Here is a 24,240-nt window from a genome sequence, read left to right as displayed (position 1 = left end):
AGACGACACAACCTTCCGCGATTTCTTGGTTTTAGGCCTAGACAGGAAGGCTGTAACGGTATGTATTCATGGGTGTGGAGTTTGCTGCCGCTTATTTTAGTTGCTGTGGAAATAATTTCTTGGGCCTGGTCCCCCAGAAAATTGCGCCTACTAAGGGGGTCGTACATTGTCAGGCGATGTGTTGCTTCTTAAATAGACGAAATATTTATTTTATAATATTTCCACGAAAATAAATTTCACTTTAACATTATTTTAGACTTATTTATTATAAGCACAGAGTAATAAAATAGACCAAATTTCATTTCGTTGGTTGTGATTTCCTTACAATTAGGTTTCTAAATAAAAATGTATAACGTATTTACTGCGTAATTTCTTTAGACTTTTACAAATAAAACAGTACGTCGATAACATAACAATCATTTCTCTTTGAAGCAGTCCCAGTGCAAGTTAAAAAGCAAATCGCATTCCATTTATACTCTACACATTCATATAGTAAAAATCTCGCCCCCAAGCTGACCTACTAGCAATTCCTTGCGCTAAATTTAGGTTTTAGTAATATTCTTCCAGCAAGTATCACATACTCGGACGGGTTTCCCCATTTGTCCACGTTCATTGGGCAGCGAAGCGGCTTGTTCTGAACAATTGTGGCAAAATACCTCACCACAATTACGACAGTGGTGCTTGCGCCGAGTCATGCTGAACTCACGACTGCACCCTTTGCAATGTGTTGCGTCCTTGTCGGGAATCCAAACGTTGGCCGGTTCGTTTTGGTTGTTGACTTTCTCTGCAGTTTGGACTTTTTCTTGTAGCTCGGATACTTGGAGTTTGCTAACACTCAACTGGATGCCTAGTTCTTCCAGGGTTTTTTGGGCCTCGGACCATTGGTTTCGGACTTTTTCTAATTCGATTTTTAAATGTTCGGATTTTTTGGATTCGTCTCCTAGTTGTCGCACGTACATCTGTAAGTTGTTGATTTGTTCTTTGAGTTTGACTTCCTTTTCCTGGAGGTTGATTCGCCATTCACGTTCAAGACGGACATCGGCTTCAGCTCGGGCTGCACGTTCGTCGCTCATTGTTACTTGCGATGAGAGTGATTTGGTGGATTCTTGGAGGGCAGAAAGGTTGGATTTCTCGAGAGAGTACCTGAAATGGGAATAATGGAATGATTTAGCTGTCTTTGCCTGATATGCATACATGCTGATAACAAAAATTAAAAATTGACAATCTATAGTTGCTTCCTTTTTGAAATCTAACTTGCTTTTCAGAACAATCCTTATGTTTTTATGGGAAACTTATGGTATAATTTGAAACCTCTGAAAATAGAAGTGCCATGATGTAATGGACTGTTCGATCAAGAATAAAATCTTTGCCTATTTTTTGCATGATTTGTAAAACTTAAACCATGGAGTCATTAAATCATCGAGTCCCAGTTTTCATGGACGTTTATGCTCGGCTTTGTGTTGGTCTCGTTGCTGCAGACTGGAGGAGGAAAGAACCATGTACCACGTCAAAAATAGCTTTACAGAAAGGATTATTCCGCTATTGCTCTCGAAGCTGTTTCTTGATAAAAAAAAAAGTCGGGGGGCCAGACCAGGACAATAAAGAAGGTGTTCAAGTAGTTCAAACTCCGATTCGCAAACTTTGCATTTGATCTTGGTGTTGAGACAACTGCATTTCCAGATTTTACACAAGACAGCGAAAACGTATTTAGCGCTGTTAATACGTCAAGCGACATCCAGTTCGATGACTCCGTTGGCGGAAACCACGTTTCTCCAAATATACAAATGGATCGGTGCCTTCCATGCTCTGCCTCATCCCAAATCCAGCGCCATTCGGCCAACATCCATAATTCGGTGAAAGAGCAAACAGATGTCATGAACATAGTCGAGCTGATAAAAGGAAAGATGTTATAATCTATTAAAGTTCTCCACGTACTCCGGACAAGGCAAAACATCATCGATAACAAGAAGAAATAATATTGGTGACAAGGCGCAGCGCTGACCGACTTCACTTTGAACCTCAAATTTTTCCTCGATGCAGCACGTGCAATTTTGCGCCATCATATGTCGCTCTGATAATAGCCATTAGTTTTTCCGAAATGCCCCTTCTGCGTAGAGCACGCTAGATACACTACCTATTCACGCTATCGAAAGTCTTCTCGAAATCGATGAAGAGTAGATGAAGCGAAGATCTAAACTCCACGTACTGCTCCAAAATGATCCGTAGAGTGTTGTAGGCAATGCAAGAGGATCCAGAGCGAAAACCAGCCGGCTCTCTGTCGATCAAGCTTTCGAGATTTTTCTTGATGCGTTCAAAAATTGTTTTATATATTATCTTTGCGATGGCAAGGAGTATGCAGATACTCCTCCAGTTATCACACTCAAAATGGATCTTCTTTCGAATTTTAACGATCATTCCTTCTTCTACTCTTTGGGAAAAGTCTCGAAGGATTACCGTACCAGTGGTAGTAGTAGATTTGCAGAAAACGTAGGTGTAGTAATAAACAACTTTGCGAGGAGACCACCGAGCCCAGCGGTTTTACTCTATTTGAGTGCATTGATGACTGAGATGATTTTTCTGCTGCTTAGGGGAGTAGTGTGTATCCGCATGTTATGGTGACTAGCAATTTCGTCCACAAGAGGCGGAACTTCACTGGATGTAATGGGGTTAAGAACCGTGGTGAAGTGTTCCTTCCACTTCCTCAGTTGTCACCACTTGCAGTGGTTAATAGAGCTTTTAATTCCTTCCATTAAACAATGACGCCCCCTTGGTGGCCAACGACCTGCGTAGCAACCGAGAAAAGAGTTTTTTTTCATGGCGGCTCAATGCTCATCGATATTCTTAGGCGACTTACTCAGTGTATCTTTGGTCTGGCTAGATCATATAAGCTGTCGATATTGAACTTTGAGTGGCAGTAACTCCCCAGTCCTGCAAGAAGTTTGGGACACAAAACGCAAGCAAGATTCTTTTCGAGGCCGATATCAGCGTCCCTTTTGCTACGCACATCCAAAAGACAACTCCTCATTTTACTTCTGATCGTAAAGTGGTCAATTTGATTGTTCGTACGATGTCGGTCAGTTGAAATCCAACTGACCTTATAGCAGGCTCTGTGCTCGAAAAATATGCCACCAATGACGACCCGGTGGGTGTTACAGAAATCCACGAACCTTCCAACATTGTCGTTACGGTCGCCAAGAGCACAAGATCACGACCACAATGCCACCTTTAGGAAGTCTTTACTGAACAACATGTAATTGCTCATGAAAGGCATCCTTCTCCACTTTACCGGATGTTTCCGTTATCTTTGGAATTTTAACTGGAGTTGGAGAAAGCGAGCATTCTTGGAACCCTCACTACTGTTGTCGTGCAGTGCGCGCACATTCCAGAAACCAATCATAGTTCTTTACCGATAGCCAAAGGTTTTTGGTGTAATGTCAGTCCCTATCCGGGGAAAGAAGTTGATTCCCTCACTGGGGCCCAGAATTTTCTGGGCGGTTACGAATAGGGACTTTAATGACATTAGGTAGGTATTTTTGTAAAATTGAGGAACCTTATTTTCCATAGGTCAGGTTTTCTTGCATAGTATTAGCCAGCGAAAAGGCGGGTTTCGTTTAGTTATGAGCTGACTTTTGTTAGCGCGGCGTAGAGATATGATATGTCTTAGCGCTTTAATCAAGGCCATCCCTCTAGCGTCCATGAGACAATTTTATTTTACTGAGGAGTGACAGACCCTACATGGGGAGACCGTCAAGTTATTCAGACGACAGACTAGCAAGCTTTTGCGGAGGTGCGGCTAAATTAAATACCCGAACGTAAAAAGCTTTCTATAGAATAAAATGCGACTCATCGTTAAGATAATGCACATTTCCCAGGAGAAAATCTAACTGTTGAAGGAGTAGTGAAGTGCCTAACCTTCGCTCGCGTCGGTTAACCGAACAATTGCCCAGACGGAAGCAGGTAAGACCGATTAGGAAGAATAGAATAAGCTCATGAAAAAGCCGGAATTGTATACTCTGGTAACATGGTCCCCTATAGGTCAATGCCCCTAGCTTGAAAGCACTCCTGAGCGGGTCTTTTTGTAGGAAGGCTAAATTCTTCTTGACTTAGCGCAGGTGATGACCCTTCGCCCTCTGGAGTCACCGGCTGCGAGTAAATTCTACCCATTAGAGTCGCCATAGGAACGCAGACTGGGTTCACCGAGGGACTGTCAAGCCCAGAGCATCGCCCGGCCAGTCCATAAACCTGTTTATTCCTCTCTATGTTCCCATAGAAGGGTCGCTTTCAGTGCATCGCCCAATGCGTCTCTGCACTGCCCCATCAGAATATTGCCACTGAGTACACGACCAACACTGGTGTGCCCGGTACTGCTCGAATACACTGTAGCACTGTGCGTAACCAAGAATACTCCCGCTCCGATTCAATAGACCATCCTTGATCCGTCCGTAAAGAATACTTGGAAAGCCTACCTAAACATTTCATTCGATGAATTTCCGCCTGGGATGTTTCTCTGTTGGTAGGGGCTCCAACGTCAGCTAACGAAGTCAGACAGCACAACGTACAAAGGAGGAGGTGTAGGAGTACATTAACGATATCCGCCGGGCAGAACTGCAGGGTCCCAGTAGCACCTGCACATGCAATTCTTTAGATCCTATTAAGCTTGTTCCTATTGTAGACAAGGACAAGAAATGAAGAAAGAGAAATGCATCAAGGATCGAACCCTAGGGGATTCTAGATGAGAGGAAAAAACCACTGAGGCACAACTATTGAGCAGACCCTGCTTATTGTACCGTATAAGTAAGGTGGAAAGCCATACGACTCGAGCCACTTTAGAAGCAGAGTATGGCCAGAGAAGTATGGAGAAGTCAATGTAAATTTTGTGCATGGCTTCTCTTTCATTCCGGGGTTTGGCGATAAAGTTGGTAAACTCCGATAGGTTTGTCACCCTCCAGCGTTTCCTTTGAAACCCATGCTGTTCCTTCCGGCTGAGATACCTGAACTGAGACGAAAAGAAGTTTTTCACATACTTCTCAAGAATTTTAGACATAACACAAAGCCTTTAGTTTTCAAGCAAAGAAGCATTGCCTCTTTTTGTGTTGTGACGCAGTTCGACTCTGAAATTTGAGCAACAATTTTCTGAAAGTGACAAAGCCCTCGCCCCTGTAAAACAGTCAGCTGTAGGAACCACAGGAATATGCTGTTTCACGGCGTATTCGATTACCCAAAATCTGCACATTGCAATCAACATCATCAACGACACAACAATCGGTATCCGGTGTGGCCCTACCTCAGTCAGGTGCTCCAGACATCCAGGTTTTGTGCCAAGGTTTATCAATTGGATATCCCTAAAAGTAGTTTGAAGTTTTGGCCTACGCCGTCGCTCCATCTCAGGCAGAATCTGCCTCGTATCCTTTTCTATCATAAATATACGTAAGTGACCCGCCTACCGCAACCCACTGAGAGGCATTTCGTACAGCGACTTAGGGGACCGGAGTGCTGGGAGGTGATCAATCAGCGAGATAGATCTCAATGAAGCTGACCATCCAACCCCCCCCCCCCCCCCCAAAGGAATATGTACACAAAGTTGGGAAAAAAGAGGACGTATACGCCAGTTGCAACCTCATTACTGGCCGCTGCCGTGGGAGCTTCCTCCAAGGCCGCTGCTCCGGTAAGAAATCGTAGCCGTTTTTGTCCCTCTTTTAACCCAGGTTTGATTTATTGCGGTCGGTCCAACTTGACTACTGTGAATATCGAGTTATGCAGGACATGAAGCAGGACCCTTCCGTATGAAGGGTGAACAGGACTCAGGCATTGATTTCGAACACTGGACAGTAAAGTTCATAAATATCAGGAAGAATAAATCTACAAACGTGTAGGGTTTCAGCTTGGTGTTCGAACTCAAACAAAAGAGTTTGAAGGTCCCCAAGTGCAGTCATCGGTGCTTCACTTTTTCCTGGATAGATTGAACACAAAGAAATCATTTTGAGAGCGAACAACAATGATGGCCTTCAACTCATACTAAATAGAGCAAATTGAAATGACTTCGGTTCGATTTTCGACAATGGAGTTACACGCGATGAAATTGCATACAGTGGCGGAACTTCCGTATGGGGGTTGGCGAAGGGACTATAGAGTAAATCCTACCTGCTAGTAACTTCTCCTACACCTTTTACGGAACAAGCGGAAGGAAGAGAAGCCAGAGACGTGAACGGAACTGGATTGATCTAATTAGATCCGTTCCCACAACCTGGCATCAGTTGTGGGATCGGATCTAAGCCAAGCAAAGCAACAAGCAAAGAATGCTCTGCATGAAGTGATAAGACCCTTTATGGATGAGGACAAGGACAGTGCTGCACTTTCAAATGCGGCAATTTTCAAAAAAATCAAACATGAGGGGTCAAGGCTTCAAGGCTGTGTAGAATCCTTAAAAGAGATAAGTCGGCCTTTCACGAACTCCAGATTGGAATCAGTACAGACTCTCTTGGAAATACATCATCTGGGTGACCAAATAACAGAAATGGAAGGGGGAGAGTTGGCGGTTCCTGCAAACCTTTCAACACGAAAGTGTTACAAGGGGAATTGGAACACTGCGAAAACTGCTATACTCTCCTTTGAACACTTTAAAGCATCTGGCGTGGATGGCATCTATCCAGTGATGCTAAAGAAAAGTACAGAGCACTTGAAGATAACGCTAAGAAATATTTTTCCAGCATGTTTTGCCCTGAACTAAGTGCGTACCTTTTGACAGAAGATTAAGGTAATCTTTATACCGAAGCCTAGGAAAGGTGACTATTCAAATCCAAGGAACTTCAAACGGTACAGCTTGACATATTTTTTACTGAAATGTTCGTAGAGACTGGGAAGGCGCTAAGGTCGCACCTACTACAGGAAAACCAACATGCTTACCAATGTGGTAAGTCCTGCAAGTCTATTTCGTCTTTGGTTTCAAAGATAGAGGATGTAATTCTGAAGGATGAGTATGCGAAGGGGGCGTTCGTGGATATTGAAGGATCCTTTGACTGTGTGCCATTACAAATACGTTGTGACGGGGTCAGAGAGTATGGTGTCCATAATATGTTAACTGATTGGATCTATAGTATGATATGCTAACGCCAACGATAGATGTCGGTCGCTACCTAACAACAGAAGTAACGAAAGGCTGCTTCCGTGGTGTGTTATCGCCACTTCTGGGAAGTATCCTGATTGACTCACTGCTATGCGAGCTGCTAAATTTGCCAATACACGTGCTGATGACGTGGCTGTGCTAGCTGTTGATCGGAATGTCGGAATGGTGTGTAGAAATATACATTGGTGCCTCAAGATGTTCTTTCAGTGAATCCAAATAAAACTACGATGGTATCATTTACAAAAGGAGGAAACTTGGTGGTATTTGTCTTTCAGAGATGAGGAGTACAATCCTTCCACTCTCCGAAGAAGTGAAATATCTGGGAGTCATTATAAATAAAAAGCTTCTTTGGAACAAACACGCACTGCAAAGAACTATGTGTCTGGGTTCTACTGGTGCTAGAGTACAACATCCGGTGCAGCTCTAGATGCAATAGTCAATTTTTAGCCCTTGGAAGCACTGCAATGAGAGCAGCTCCCAGACTAATTCGCTTAGATCTATGGAGAAACAACTGAAGGAAGGGAAGAGAGAGAGCATTGAAACAGTTGTTGACTCCCGTACCCCCATACATCTGTTTGATAGAAGATATGAAGTTATTCTGGAACGAAGAGAAAACTGGAGAGTCCTAGAAGAATGATAGATGGGATATACGGAAGACTTCTACACCGATGGTTCGAAAGCAGAATAGGGTTCGGAAGCAAAAGTTTACCTCTTAAGTAAAAACGAGAGTTGGACTTTTCCTTGAAACAATATGCAACGGTTTTTCAGGCTGACGTGCATGCAATCCTAAGGGCGGCAACCTTGGTGATTAATGAACGGTTTAAGGAAAGGCGCATTGCAGTCTGCAGCGGAAATCAGACTCTACTAAGGGCGTTGAGTAATCCTTCGATCACCTCAGGAATATAGAAACCGATTGAACTCTATTTCTGGATTCAATACGGTGGGACTGGTGTGGGTATCTGGTCACTGTGATGGAGAGGGAAATGAAATCTCGGATCCCTTAGCAAAAGGATTTATCCTGTTGAAAAGCAGGAAGGCTTGCAGAAGTATTGTGTGCATTCTTCCTGGCTGGACATATGTTCAAAATAGGAATTGTACAAGGTGACAGTTCCGAGGACGCATCAGGCATCAAATCTTTAATCCTAATATGCTCCAGTTGTAGCGGGTAGCATCACATCCACTAACGTTAGACGGGCGAGTCGAGTATAATGAACCTTTTTCGTCTGAGTGCTCAGAGGCTATGTTTCATCCCTATCTCAAACACACACACAGGGCTTCACGATTTTAATAAATCATTTGATTTAAAGCTGATTTATCAAAATAAAGTAAAAATTACATTGAAAAAAATTTTAATTTTTTCTTTCTTGTAGACCACAATTTAAAAAGCTTTGAAAAAACAGGTTCGTTATTTAAAAACTTATTTGATTAAATTAATTCGAGGTAGCCGATCAGTTGACCCATTTCCTTTATGTGCCTCACAATCGCGTCTATTTTAATGTAACATCTTCGTCTTTATTACCGCAAGACGACGTTTATTGTCTTTTATAGTTGGCCAACACCGTAGAGACGGACAACATTGCTCAAATCTAAAATTTACCGCAATTTCGTCCGTCCTATCGCTCTCTATGGTTCTGAGTGTTGGCCGACTATGAAGGACAATGAACGACGTCTTGCGGTATTGGAGACGAAGATATTGCGTTGGACTAGTGGCGGCACACATTTTGATCACATCCGAAATGAAGATATCCGCGATCGTTATGGGGTTGCACCGATCGTTGAAAAGTTGCCAGAGAGGCGCCTTCGATGGTATGGTCACGCAATTCGTGCTAACGAGAATTCACTTGCCAAGATTGCTCTGAACATCGAAGTCGATGGTAAACGACCAAAAGGCAGGCCGAAACAACGGTGGCTTGATACGCTGGATGGGGATTTAAAAGCCTCGAGATTGCATCCAGATCAGGCATTCGATAGAGCCATATGGCGAAACCGATCACGACGAGCCGACCCCGCTTGTGAACGGGACAAAGGCTGAAGAAAAAGATGAAGAATCGCGTCTATTTTAAGAGTTGAATCACAACGACAGCAACGGAATCAGTACAAAATTAAAACAATTGAAACACATTTCCATTTTTAGCTAAACCATATTTTTTATATTTTGTTTCGTTATTGCATTATTCATGTCTTCTGAACATAATTTTGAGAAGAACAGATCAGCAAACAGTTAAAAGCTTTCCATGGTTTTGTTATTAATATTCATAGAATTAAATATCATGTCAGGTATGAATGCTGGCATAGCCTCTTATAAATTCATGCTTGTCTTCAGCTTCTTTATTCAGCACTTTGTAAATAGTCGAACGTTCATTTAATTTGTTTTCTGCATTATTGCATTTTAATTTCCTTTTAAATCTAATATTCAATATTTGAAACATTTCAACTGCTTTATTTTTGCACCTTAAAATATATAGTTGTAACATTTTCTTATTCAGATCTTTAGAATAGAAAAATTATCCATATGTTCGCTAGTATATATACAAAATAATGCATTCTATAGTTTCTAACATGTCGCTATATGCAAAAATATAAGAGTATACTGTTCAACAGATATTTATAGGTTCAGGCCACTACCGCCAATAATGGTTCATAACATTCCTACACGGTCCCATGTTCACTAGTATGTGGAGCATATGACAACTATATAGCCTCTTTTGTTTATTATCTGAATTTGTTATTTATGAGAATATGATTCGATTAAATTACTTCGCAAGCGATAAGCTTACATAACTCTGTAATACGAGAAAAGCTGAATTCGCCTCTTTCAAACTCTGTAAACACCACATTTTACGTCCCTATATTTTGAAACTTCTTTTTTGAAGGGCATTTATCTTTTGATTTATTTTCCTGGATATTTTGTGTAGATAGTAGATTTTTTTTCATTTATTACTATCTCTGTCCTGTCCCATCAGAGTGCTTTGACCCCCGACAGCCCACTGGAGCCAACCTACCGCTCTCCGGAGGGTTAATATGCATCTCTCTAGGAGCCAAAACTCTCTTCTAATAAGACCGTTTATACGTCCCGTGCCCATTGAATAGTTTGCAGTCAGAGGGAAATGATTATATTCAAACGGAACCCCACTGATATTTAATGGCCTCAGTGAGGAAGCTGATCTTGTCGTACTACGGGGGTTATGCCACGGTGAACTCTCCCATACTCATGGGATTCAAATGATCGAAACTAATACAAAAATAAAGAACAATAATAATGAAAAGTTGGGAAGTCAGGTTCAGATTCCAAAACCACAACCAACTAACGTTCATGATCAGACCAGGCACCAGCGAAAGTACTTCTGAGATTAGTATATCAGGAGTCAGCAAGGAAATAAGTCTCAGGGGCGCCGCTGCTGAATAGTATTTTCCCTATCTGAAGCGGCCCTCAAGAAGGTTCAGGGTAGACCTAAACAGTCAACAGCGGAACCAAAGAAGAAGGGCGGACTAGAGGGGAGTGTTCCTAAGAAATCCAAAACCGAACCTAACCAGAAGGAACGTCGGGGTGGTCTGGAGCGAAAGTACGAGCGACGTTAGTTATGCTACCGCAGTGAAGGATATCCAACTGGTCATTCTATCTGAATTATTTCCGGAGTAGATACTCACTCGAGAGGAGTAAAAAATCATCAAAGACCTTATCATCGGTTAGATGTGTAAGGAATAGAATTTCGAGCTTGTATTCAATGACATACGCTTTCGACCAATCAGAGACTGCGTGACAAAACACACAACAGAATGGCCCAAAACCATAATACCTAAATTTCCAGGCTGAAAGGGAGAATAACTGTTGGCATGTACTGAAGATGATATAGCAGTGGTACACATCGTGAGAGTTTGCCTTCCCAAAAATTGCCCGAAGTGAGAGTCTTTAAACACAACTGTGGAATGTATTCAGAAGCAAAGCGAAGGGCAAATGGAAACTTCTCACGATTGCAATTGATGACCGATTCTTGAAGGTGACCAACAGCCACAAGTACCGTATCATCTACGGATTGGGTAAGATCCTAGCGCATATGCATAAGGGGAAAACGAAAAAGGCTATGAAAGCTGAAAGTGCAAAGAGTAAGGTGCTATCTACTAAGGAGGAGAAACTAGACTACCTAAACAAGGCGGACAGCGAGTCGCAGGAAAGTGCCATGTCGTCATACGAAGACAATACTTTGACATTAAAAAAGAACAGCAAGCATTAGTAGAGCCAATAGCCAACACTAATATAGCTCAGATGAACATCCACCATGCAGAAGCTGCATTTGCATGAATCGTAAGAGCAATTTCCAAGAATGACATGAGGAAAGTGCTGGCTCAAGAACCCTGTTTTTACCGAGGTTAGACTCCTTGTCCGTAAAGAGCAAGTATGTTGGTAGTTTGACTCCTCTTGTGAAAAACCAAGAACTTCCATCATCCTTAAAGCAAAATTAAAATATATATGTCTTTCAGGGTTTCTTTCCTGGAGATCTCGTGTAAGCCAAAGTTCTTATGGAAGCGGGCAGGAAAATTGGAGAAGCATTCGTGGCATTAAGCTGTTTCCCATGAGATGACACCCAGATTTTTTGGAACAAGTCGTCAAACCAGATGAAGTACTGGGAGAGGAAGTTGCTACCACTTCTCCTCACCTGCGATGCCAAACAACACAATAAAATCTGGGGAAGTTACGACCCCAATCGAAGAATGACCTTACCAATAAGTTAGGCATAACGCTAGGCAATACCCTTATGCAGGTGCTAATCACGAACTGTAGAGTATTGCATCCCAGAATAATAAAATATATAAATATAATATAATAAAATAAATAGGCAGCTCCGAAGTAGGGAGAATAGCAAGGAATCCTAAGAGAACATACCCCTATGCAAGGAACCTGCGCAATAACATAACTCATCTAGAGGTGGGCGGTGATATCAGGAATGAATTGGAGCTGGAGGCAATGATGAAAGATCACAAAAGAATCACCATTAAGGCATATAAGCCCAGCTCTCTGATTAAGGCAACCACCTCATCAAGGGACAAGAATCAAAGCAGCATGAGACCTGAGGTCCGTAAACTTCTCAACTGTGTGAAAAAAATAGAGGATAGACTGAGGTGCACTGACAACGTATCACAACACGATCAGAGAAGCAAAATGAAATAACTTCAGGAAATTCCGTGAAGGGATAGATAAACCACAGAAAATAAAAAGCGAAGACGGCTTTACAGTTTCATACCAGGGCAGAGGCAACTCTTCTGATGCTGCCTCACCTCTGCTTGGAAGGAGCACGACCGAAGGGGTTCGCAGATGTTAAACGCCCCATTATATAATTCGCAAAACACATAATGGAGGTGAGCCAGCGTCTGACAAGTTGCCTGTGCCGTGGTACAAAACCGGAAAGCCGTCTGCGCTTTTTATTTGTTGAGGCTTGGATGCCAAGCCCTTCGTTTTGGACCGTGAATCAAAAAAGTGAATGCGGACTTAGGAACTATCATTTCTTGAACAAAATAAACCACAGAAGCAGCCGAGTTATACAAGGTTATAACCGAGGGTAGAACAATATTGTCAGCCTGTTTGGAAAAGGAATATTTACCAAAATGAGATAGACAAGGCACACCTAGGAATTACTTTAGGCTTCCTGCTAAGGTAGTATATACCAAGGGCATGGAGGCGGGCAGTCTTCATCCCGAAAACGAGTAAAAATGACCCTTTTCACCCTAACACTTTTAGGCTATGTGCGTTTTTGGATATCGAAGTTGCTTTGGACAACACATTCCATGCAGAAATACAGAATAAAAAAAAAAGAAAAGGAAAAGGAGCCAAGAACACACTGGCCTTCTGCATGGGCAAAATGGCAGAGAACAGATAGCATTTCTACTGTCATTAACACAAGTAAAGTTTGTCCACAGGTGGGGTGTACTACCACCGCTAATGTTGAGTATGCATCCGATATGTATCCAATATGGATTGTCGCGTTGGCGCGACAATCCATATCGGATCATGCCTTGATGTGTTAGAGCCCTTCATTCAAGACGGTAACAGTACACTACAGTACGCCCGAGATTATTACCCTGATTTGACGCAGGTACTCATTCGCAGCTGTGTCAATTGGTATCCAACATCCAGTTACGATAACAAATCCCTCTCCCACCAAGTTTTGAACCGCGACCTTCCACTACGACAGTCCAGCGCTCTAACCACTTGAGCCACCCGAACATGGAGTATGCCCAGTAGCTGACTGATTGCTGAAAGAACTAACAAATTTTTTCATAAAGTTCTAGTTATACGCCGGAGATATTGTATGAATGGTGCAACAGGGCAACCTGGGAATGGGAGCGGTGACCTACGACTTAAACTGGCAACTGATTGTCTAGCACACTGACGGGTACCTCATAGTAGAGGGAGCGGGGGCAGAGGTCATTGGTCCAAGGAAAACGTACTCCAAACCAATGGATAAGCATACCAATATATTTCAGGCAGAGGGAGTAGAAGGGGCCTGCGGACCAAAAAAGTAGGGGAAAGTTTCTCTGCAATTGGTCCGATATGACATCAAGTAGATGCAGACTCAGGCCCCTTTAATCTTGAAACAAGTCAGGAGCACCGATAAGCTGACAATTATATTCTAGATACACATCGGACCAAAGCATGGTGATTTTATTCGATCTGACTCTAGGACACTTGATAAAGGAACTCCCTACAGGGTTGTGTCGATGAAAACTATTTGCTCAATAGACTACAATTTGAAGTTACATTGAGGAGAATTCGGTGCTCCATGCATTCTTTAATTTCAGAGGATCGAAAAGATTTTGAATGGTTAATATACAGATTAGGTTAAAAATAAAATGTGTTTTTTTTATTTTCAACTGTACTCCTAATCTGGTGCTCGAAAATGAAATGCTGCTCAGATAAAAGTCACGGCGGCAACTGACAATTCAATAAATCCAAAAATATCTATCTCTTCGATGTCAGAGAAATAGCTAAGCTTCTTGCAGGAGCTACATGATCCCCAGATTGTACGAAGTTGCTAAATTTCCTATTAGATGCGTCCTTCCGTCTAAATAAAAGAACGGCCGGCGGATGTAAGTGTGCATCTGTGAATAAAAAATTGGGTTTGAGCAGGATACCCCGAATTCAAACTTAACACGGAGAAGGGGACGAATATGGAAAGTTATCAAGTATCGGCGGTTTCAGGAAGGTTCATAGACTCCTGGTCGCCGATAACCAATGATCTCAGTTCCTTAGCAGTGAAAATCTTGACTACATTAGCATCAAGTGTACGGAAAAGATTTGAACTGGATTTATCGATTTCCTCTCAAATGGATACCAGTCCTCGCGGTTTCAAGGACATACTTCAATGTGGAAAGCATAGAGGTGAACAACCAGAACAACAATAATCCACACCCCTAATCAATCGAGCGACTTAAGGTGCAGCGACCAATCAGTGTCTTCATCACATTAAGTCCTAAGTAAGAAAAGCATGGAATGCTGTGAGATTATTAAGGAACGCAAGAATATTCAACGGAGTAAAGGGCCTTAATTCAAATTGGTCTACGTTCCAAGAAAATAGAACAGATGATAAGAGCGGCTGAAATTATTAACGAAATGTACATAACTGCAACGACTACGAGAAGAAGAGGAGCCAACGAGGAGGGTACGAAAATCGTGAAAAGGTGGAACTTATGAAAAGGATGAGGTCACCGTTACTAAATAAGGCGAACGACCATACGCTCACATTCACAAATGGATCAAGGTAGATCCAGGACATAAAAAATTGGGGAAAATGTTGATCGTATCAGATGAACCCAGAAAGATTTTATGTTATATGGTTGCCAATTCACCCCTTGGTGGGGTATAGTGCGTCAATCACACCTATGGGCCATCGTTCGCGGTTACCTCAAATGCCTTTCAGCTCTCCCCATGGCTTCCCTAGACGCTCGCACTTCTCCTCTACTGTTCTGCACAAAGTGCCCTTGGGGCAACCCACTCGTCAGCTATCTTGAGAGAGTGCATTCCACTGCGTGGCATAGTTCACAATGCAATTGTCACCCCTCCTTAATGCTTTCACCTATCCACTTCCACTTCTATCTTTCGATCACAATACGTACGAGTGGCAGGCCTGTGCCCCGACTAAGTTCTTCGTTTCAGATATTGTCAGGCCAGCTTACTCCAATCATACGACGCAGACAAGTATTCACGAAAGTTTGGAGCTTTTGTGTAACAGTAGAGTTCAGTTTCCACATGCTACTTCCATATAGTAACACAGAAAAAGCACTAGCAGAGAACAGTCTCAACTTGATCTTGATGTTGAGATAACTGCATTTCCAGATTTTAACGCAGGCCAGTGAAAGCGGATCTAGCACTGTTAATGCGCCTTATCCTATGTTAGAGTTCAACATATCCAAGGATTTGATCGCACACACATTTTTGAATCAAATTGAAAACTCCTTAGAAAAGGAAGGAGACCTGACAGGATATCCGCTTCACAGAGGGCAAAGATGTAAATGCGATCACCACGTATGAGAAGTTTCGTGAGGGTTTAGAAAAGGACCTTCAGAAATCATCGAAAAAACCTACTCAGCTCGTTATTATTAGCATGCCACTAGGGACAACACATAATTTGGAAGCGGAAGGGGAGGTAAAAATATGTCAGGTTAAGTAATATGAAAGCAATTGGTATTGAAGTCATGGTAAAGTGCTTCGACCCCAGTCATATAGTAAAAGCCTTTACCAATATAAATGACCGGTCCAAGCAATAAGGAATTCTGGACCAAACTTGTACGCTGTGGTCCATCACACCATCGCAGGTAGCCGAAGGCGCCCGGAGTACTGAGGAGCTCTCAACGTAAGACCCAATGAGTTCGATGCAAATTAAGCTGAGTTACTTCGTCAAGGCGGTTTTACTCTCGTAGAATATCAGCAAGAAATGATGAAAACAACCAGGTCGAACACTTTACAGAGACTAATTTTTTGGGAGGTAATAAAATAGCTGGAGAGGCTTCGTCTCGAGAAAGTAAAAGCAATCCCCAAATGCAGCTACTAAACGGCTCCGAACGCTACACTTGCGGACGTGGTCCGAAAATCATAGAGTGGCAATCGAACAACGGAAGTGAGTGGACGTACTCTTCTTGAAGCATTCGCGTTGCTGACCATGGTACTCGCAAATGGGGAGGAAGAGGCCTGGTGTCCATAATGGAACTGACATACATGAATGCCACGTAAGCTGCACAGTGACTATTATATATATGGAGTGAAAGGGAAATGGAGTACCAAAAAGTACTCTCCTAGAATACCGAGTGAGCTGCCTGGGAGAATGACAAAATCTTTTGAAAAAAAAATATTTTCCGTGGTACTCGAGACCGATATATCGCTGAATGGGTTATTCTACGAATAGATCGGCCAGATTATTCAATAGATCATGAAGCATTCGATGCTGCCATGCTTTCGGGCGAGGTGCGGAACCATCGACGACAAGAAAGCTTCAAGTGTGGATGGAACTTCCAACAAAGTTTTGTGAGTATCTTCGAAGCAAGCCTGTAGTAAGATATATTTCATGTTCAGTGGTAAAACTAGAAATTATAAGCCTTTAGGCTACCTTTTAAGTATTCTCTGTCCAATGAAATAGGCAGTCTGTGTTGCTTGCCAAACCCAATACGTCTCCTGGATACCCAGAATCAAATCGCCTTACCTGCTTTTTCTATAGAATTGGAAAAATTATGGAGAGAGTTATCTACGACAGATTGTTATCCATCGTTAAAAACAGCAATGGCCTGTCGAATATAATAAGTATGTTGGTGAGCCTGGAGAGAGATTGCTAAACTCTGGTAAGTGTTGTGGAGTGTTGCAAGTGAACACATGAAAAACGCCCTTAACTCTTCCAATTGGAGCCGAATTAAAAGTGCACTATCTGATATAGTTATTTTTGGATACTCTCGTCATAGAGGGTACCATAAGGGTCCGTACTTCTGCTAGGAATTGTCACATGGAATAGAGTAGTCATATTTGCCGCCGCAGGAGGAGCTACAACTGTTAGTTTTGCGGTTATGATTGATACAGTGAAACTCCCGAGGTAGTGATGGTCGGAAGATAGAGAGAAGGGTGGGTCCTGCCTGGAAAGGACCGGACCGACCTTGGCTAGTGAGAAAATGGAAGGTGTTTTCATCATGAACAGTAAAAAGTAAGAAGAAATCGGCGGCCATACATTAATCCCTAAATCGGCTATTAAATACTGGAACTGATGATTGATACCAGGTTAACCTTTAGGGGGTACCTAAAATATACTTGCCAAAAAGTAGTCGGGGGGTGGTCAACGGCCAAAATATAGAGGTTTCTCATAGCTGAAGTAATTTTGGAGGGAGTCATCTGTAATCTAGCAGAAATCAAAGCCGGTGAATTCGGTTTACCGTCTGATAGCTTTGAAGCTCTGCACCGCCTTTTGAATCACATCTTATGATGTAATGGCAGTGTTTTTGGTGACGGACATAATTTCAGCCGACAATTTCGTGAGAGAAATGAATTTGCGGCACCAAACAAGATAAATGGGTGGGAGAACAGGACGCAGGAATGCGGCAAAGTCGGACTCGCATGATCACTGTTAACACAGATGGGAAGTCCTCGAAGAATCGGTGGATGCAGAAGGTTATTTTGAACATTCGAAATTTCTCAAGCACGAGGGGACCACTTACTATATTTTTAGAACTTGATGATTGCTATACTAGATAGTATCTGCTCAGTTTTGTGCCGGATGATATATGGGGATCCCACAGGGTCATTTCGAAATAAGTAACTATATAATTACCGAACAAACTTTCGGCTTTCCAAAGATTCATGAAATTCGCTCATAGACCCAATACCAGAGAAAGAACTTTAAGGGTTCCTATATCTAGGCAGAAACTAATTGACCCAATTTCAAGATTGATAATGAGGTTTTAGTAGCAAACTCTCTAAGTTTCATAGTAATTCGATTTTACTAAGGGGTGACCACTGTCCATGAGTGATTTTTCTATAATTTACAATTTTTTGTATACATATTTTTTCAAATTTTCAACCATTTTAAAGGAACTACTTCAACTTTAATTATCTATTCTTCTTCTAGATTTGTCTGTCAAATGTATTTGAATCGAAGCTTCTATTAAAAGCCAACTAATAAATGCAAAGGATTTCAATTTAACCATAAGTTTCCGGAAAAATGCACACAAGTTATGGTGAAATGTGAGCACAACTTAGTTGGAAGTTCGAATTTATATACATGTCCTTAAAAAAATAAGAGTGATGGAAAGTTCTGAAGCAAGTGATGTAGGAAAAAACGAAGGTAGCTTTGGGTAATCTTTGAAAACTTACCTTATCTAGTTCTTGAATAAATAAATTACCCCAAGCTATGAAAATCAAACCAACCAATAAGATACACCTAAAGTAACAAAAAATGTCTTACTTCTTCTCTAGTTGAGACAAAGCAGTCGCCATGTCTTCCTTTTGCGATTCAAGCTTTCCTAATAGTTCAGTTTTGTGCTTAAGCGATGCCTCACATTCCTAGAATTATATAATTTCACAATGATATAACTTTGCTTTACATTTCAGCGTTGTTTAAAGATAATGTGCCGCTACGCAGACATGGTGTCCTGCACAAATCTATTCTATGATTTACAAATTGAGTAGTTAGCGCTTCAGTGATTAGTCGCCTAGGAAGCAAGAAAGTTTATTTTTGGCGAATAGTATCATTAGACCTAAGAAAAAGTGTTAGCAATGGAGCCTCTATGTTTGGCCTAGTTGTTCTTATCTCCAGAACTTGGTACGCCTGGTGTATTGTCAGCGTCGGGTTTCTTATTGTTTTGTTTAGTAGCATCTTGGGATGATGAAGACGACGAGGCATTTCCATCGTTTGTGGTTGCACTTATACTTGGGGACTTCCGCACTTTGTTAGCATTGAACGGGGGAATAGGATCAACTTTCAAGTGGAGTTTCTTCAGGGGTGGTCCATCACCTTTTGGTTTCTTATCTAGTTTCTGATGATGAGAGTTGGTCTGTATTCGCCGATGATTGCTACTATTCGACTTCTCTTTAACCAGGACTTCCTTGATTAAGTCGTGTTGGTCGATTTTTGAGTCATATTTCTTCTCAAGGGTTTGCAAAATTTGACCGATCTGTGATGCTTTTGTTTGTAAACGTGATACCATTTCACCTTTTTGTGTAAGTTCATCTTCGCATTCCTATGTGGTCAGGGTTGTTAGTAAATGGATGTTAATGGCTATGAGTATGTACACAATGGAAGTTAGTTATCCTCTTATGATGCTTTGTTCTTAAAATTTTTCTTTCATGTCTGCACCGATGATATTACCGACATATTCTCTCTTACAAAATTTGGAACACAAACACCAGCGCGAGAATTGGCTAGAGGGCAAAAATGGCAGTGAAAAGCTCGTGCAATACGAGACCCTAAAGCTTCGAGTTGACATCTGATCATGCGATGGGAATTGCACTAAAATGGACATTGGAAGAGTCATTTTAAAAAGTCATTGTGCTTGCCCAAGGGGGACACTTAATTGAAAATGACAGCAAATCCTTGAGGAGACCCTACGAGTAACGAACACAGCAAGAACTCCACAGTGATAGGATATAGGCAGGATGAGGTTCACTAACGCAGAACTCATAGTACTACCACTGTGAGAATTAATTAGAGGACAAAAGTGGCAGTGAAGAGCCCGCGCATTAAGAGACCCTAACGCTTCTACTTCACACCTAACTATGCGATGGAAATGACACTTTTGATAAGGGCATTGGAAAGGTCACTCTGAAACTTCCGAAGTGTGACAAGTAATTTAAGCGCACGGTGAGCGTTCCAAGCAATTTTTACAGAGCTGAAGCCAGCATGAAACCCATAGCGACAGGACACATGGATGCATGGATTGATGTCATTCACCTTTCACTAACCATATTTAGGCTTAATAGTACCATTTACTAGTTGACGTAGAGAAATTGGCCAAGTAATACGACTATACTAAAAACTAGAAAATGTAAAGTAGTTTTGGAAGGAAATCTTAATACATACGTTGAACACTTCAAATCTGTTTATGTCTCTCATGCTCCTATTGATGGACAAAGTAGCTGAAGATGACGCTTACAATCGCTGAGAAGCTCTATCTTACTCGCAAAGGTCAATGCCAAGAAAGATAGTCGAAAGTGAACGCAGACATTGGGGCGATGGCTAGAAGGCCATCCTAAGTGACTAGAGATTAAAAGTTATCCAAGAACCCAGTAAAAAAAAAAGTTGACTAAATTGGACGTGAAGGTTCGTCAGCAAATATTGAAGCTCCATCGAAGTGTTCCGTCGACATGTGATTACTTGCCTCTGTGATTGCCAGACTCGGGAATATGAGGGGGGGGGGGGGGGGGGGGGCGTTGGGTGGAGGTACAATACATAGACAAGGCCAACCTCCGCGATTAAACAACAATTTGTAAATTTACGATTACGCAAAATAGATCTTTATAAAGGTAACGACAATTTCTAAAGTGGAGGTCTCAAAAAGAACCCTTTAGGCAAAGTGTCAAGATAGATTTCTTCGCATGCGAGGGAATTATATCCGTAAAATACCTACTACAATGAAACTTATTATGATGAAATTGACTAGCCTCAGGCAAAGGGAAATCGGTCGATTCAAAAATTCGGGAAAAAGCAGAAAAACTCTATCGAAGTTGGCAATACAAAATTTTTAAGAGCAAGGACCTAAGGGTTTAGGAGAGCGCAGGGTCGAAGAATTATTTGTTGACCCACGAGGGAGGGATCCTCATACCAATGGTAAAAGGCAAAACCAAAGGTAACCAACTAAAAGAAACCAAAAGTTCAACCAGGGAAACGTTGAGAGGATCCAGTTAGCTAAAATTGTAGATGGCTTCTAACATTTGTCAACTGGAGAACGCGGGCATCAGATCAAGGTAATTGGAGGTTCTACATCTGGGACACTAAAGCTCGATTTAAGGCATAGTGTCATCCAAGAAGGAGACCATCATGCAACGAAATAGATTTAAAATAAAATAGGTATCTTACTTGGATACTGCAAGGGTAGTTAGTAGATACAGGGACTCATAAGACCAATGAGAAAAGAAACGCCAAACTATTGGAAATTTACTTGCCCTTTATTTATCATAATAAATATACAATTTATGTGTATAAAAGCATTTGTACGATTTTATAAAAATTATTTCGCTGGAAATCTTTTCTGAGCCAACGTTGCATATTTTCAAAAGTATGAAGCTGAATTGTTTGGCTGATATAATCAGGTTTAAACTGCAGTTCCAAAACTAGAAATATTGCTTTGTATTCAAGTGGAACGCCTGATCACCAACAGTTCTTAATTCCTAATCACAAACTTTTAAGGGCGGCTGTATTCCTCCGGTTGTTACAGTGGTAATTATTATAAGTAGAAGTGCTGCCAAATATCTCTAAGATCGTTAGTATCTTGAACATAACAAAATTAGACAACGCAACGTATTCGAGTTAAAATATGTCAACCAATATACCAAACAAAATATTATCTGCTCCCGAGATTACCGTGTTTTCCGAATTGTATTGGAGAACCAAAATAACACTGACGAATTCGTCCGACCTTATCGACGATTGCTAAGAATGTACCCTCCTCAGTAGCTGCAGAATAATTGTCAAAGACACTATATAAAGCGGTTAGTCCTTTCTGAAAAAGAAACAGTTCACTCCGCCTAGAAGAGAATGCGTTGCAAATTTGAAAAAAAATTGCCTTAAATCGGTGTAGCCTTGTGTCAGATGAATACCGGGTTTAAAGTGCTTTGGATTCGTAAACAAAGGGACCTAACAAGCCTACACTTACCGTTGGAAACGTCTAGTTTGCCTGGAGCCTGGGAAGATTGAAACCAAGAAGTGAACGAGGGATGGAAGATCCATGACGGATCACATCCTCACGCCATGCATATTCTCAGCAAGATGGAAAAAGACCTCGCTAAATACCAGGAGATTGTTGAGGAATACAATCGCAAACGCCTGGCTGGCGAGCAGAAGGCGAAGCCCATCGCTATGAAACGCAATCGATGTCAAGACGATGTCGAGCAAGATTACAAGCGGAGCAGAGTAGGTAAAAGCTCAGACGCTAAACAACATCCGAAGAAAAGTGCGCAGCAATAGTCAGGCGACGGGCCACGAACTGTGAAACCCTTCAGGTTCCACGTTATAGCTTACGAGGACCAATTCTCTAAGGACTTTCTCTTTTTCGTGCGTTCCTAAGATCAGCGACGCCTGGGAGGGTGTAAAGCTCAATGTCATCCCTTACGACGAGATTCCCAGGAGACCGGTCGCTCGCATCTGTTTGCCGAGGATCTGCATGGATAAGGACAAGCTCGTCCAATTGCTGCGCCTTCAAAACTTCAAAACCCCAGAATTCTCATGGACGACCGGGTTGTTATCAAGGAGGAGGAACCCCAGACAAGTAGCCAACCTTTTCTACTCCGTATAAACGAAGAGCATCTGGTTCGGAGTCAGGAACGCAAAGGTAAAAGTGTTCCGCTCTGCAAAACTGGACGACGACCTAGATCCAACCGATGCCGCCAACGAGCTGTTGGAGGAAATGACGATTGATGGTCCGACGGGGACTGACGAACCCCCCACGCAAGCAGATCATGCTGAGGGTAACGCAGATAAATCTGCAGCGCTCGTAGGGCGCCTCGGCTAATCTGCTTGTATTCATCCTAGAGGAAGACATCGACATCGCACTAATATAGGAGTCCTGGGTCGGAGGCGACCGAACCATCAAAGGGCTCCAAAGCAAATATTTTAATTTATTCCACAGCACAGGAGACGCTGATCAGGACAGATTTAGAGCATGTATTCTCGCGAGGAAGAGTCTGCACGCTTTTCTGTGCCCGGACCTGAGTTCCAGCGACCAGAGCAGACGGAGACAGAGAACATGTATATTTCCTCGGCTTACATGGCTCACGACCGATCACCGCCAAAAGAACTATAACATCTGACGAACACCATAGCAACAAAGAAGGCCAACCTGTTGATAGGCTGCGACGCCAATGCAAGGCATGCTCTTTGGGGCAGCTCGGAAATCAACGAGAGAGGTGAGTCATTCTTTGATTTTATTATTACTTCAAACCTATCAGTGCGTAACATGGGCAGTACACCAACCTTCCATTTCCCCAGCTCGGAGAACTGTGATGGTTGGGAGAAGGTGCTGGATATTACCCTAATAACTGACAATGGGATTCTTAGGGTGGAGGACTGGAGAGTGTTTGACCAGAGATACTTCTCGAATCACAGTTGGATACTTTTCAATTTAGATCTCGCCACAGAGGTCTCCAAACCATTCACAGACCCCAGGAGGATTGACTGGAAAAAGTTTGGTCAAGTAATTAAGAACAAACTCTCTGGTGCGCAAATTGGTAAAATTGGCACGCCACACGTGGAGCCAAAGGTCGGGGCTCTGGAAAAGGCATTCGATACCACCTTTAAAGTCTCGTGCGATACTAAGTACAGCAAAAAAACACTGCCACCGTCGTGAAATGAAGATCTCACCAGCCTCAGGAAGCTGACCAGAGAAATCTTCAACATCTGCTACAAGCATAAATATTGGCAGCCATACAAGGACTGCCTGAAGAAGTACAAGTTGGTCATCAGGACCGCCAAGAGGCAGTCTTGGTTGGACCATCTGTCAGAACATCGAAAGCACCAGTGAATCCGCGAGGCTCAGTAAGATTCTGTCTAAGGAATATAAGAGTCCATCCTTTCTTAAAATGTCGGAAGACTCTTGGACTCCTTCTTGTGAAACCTTGGAGCTGCTGATTCAAACGCACTTTCCCGCCAGCGAGGAGGATGGTGAGTCAGAACCTTGCTTGGAGGTACGCGGCAACCCCCGTTGTGCGAGACTATCAAATCGGTAATTACCGAGGATAAGATCGGCTGGGCTATAAACAGCTTCTTCGCAAATAAATCTCCAGGCCCAGATGGCATAATGCCAGTCATGCTACAGAAGCAGCAGGAAAGGGTTGTACCGTGGCTTGTTGAGATTTACCGGAGCTGCATCTCTTTAGGATACGTACCACAGTCCTGGAGGCGCGCACGAATAGTTTTCATACCGAAAACGGGCAGGCA

General features: G+C 42.3%; 1 protein-coding gene across 7 annotated transcripts in view; it reads right to left on the bottom strand.

Annotated features, from left to right (window-relative positions):
* Positions 1-246: 246 nt before the first annotated feature.
* The window catches only part of LOC119650902 (RUN and FYVE domain-containing protein 2), a 65,756-nt gene continuing 41,762 nt past the window's right edge, over positions 247-24,240 (bottom strand). For 5 of the 7 annotated variants that reach the window (XM_038054087.1, XM_038054084.1, XM_038054083.1 and 2 more), the window contains 2 exons: positions 18,556-18,653; positions 247-1,143 (listed from right to left, as the gene is read on the bottom strand). In XM_038054087.1, the coding sequence (XP_037910015.1) occupies positions 543-1,143; positions 18,556-18,653 (699 nt within the window). In that variant the 3' untranslated portion in view covers positions 247-542. Of the gene's footprint in view, positions 1,144-9,262; positions 9,575-17,779; positions 19,331-24,240 lie in introns of those variants that run through there. The other 2 variants (XM_038054089.1, XM_038054088.1) reach the window with 2 other exon arrangements.

Source organism: Hermetia illucens, chromosome 3 (genome assembly GCF_905115235.1).
Source record: "Hermetia illucens chromosome 3, iHerIll2.2.curated.20191125, whole genome shotgun sequence".
Classification (NCBI taxonomy): domain Eukaryota; kingdom Metazoa; phylum Arthropoda; class Insecta; order Diptera; family Stratiomyidae; genus Hermetia; species Hermetia illucens.
Note: the sequence above shows the minus strand (reverse complement) of the source record. Positions and strands in the feature narration are given on the sequence as shown.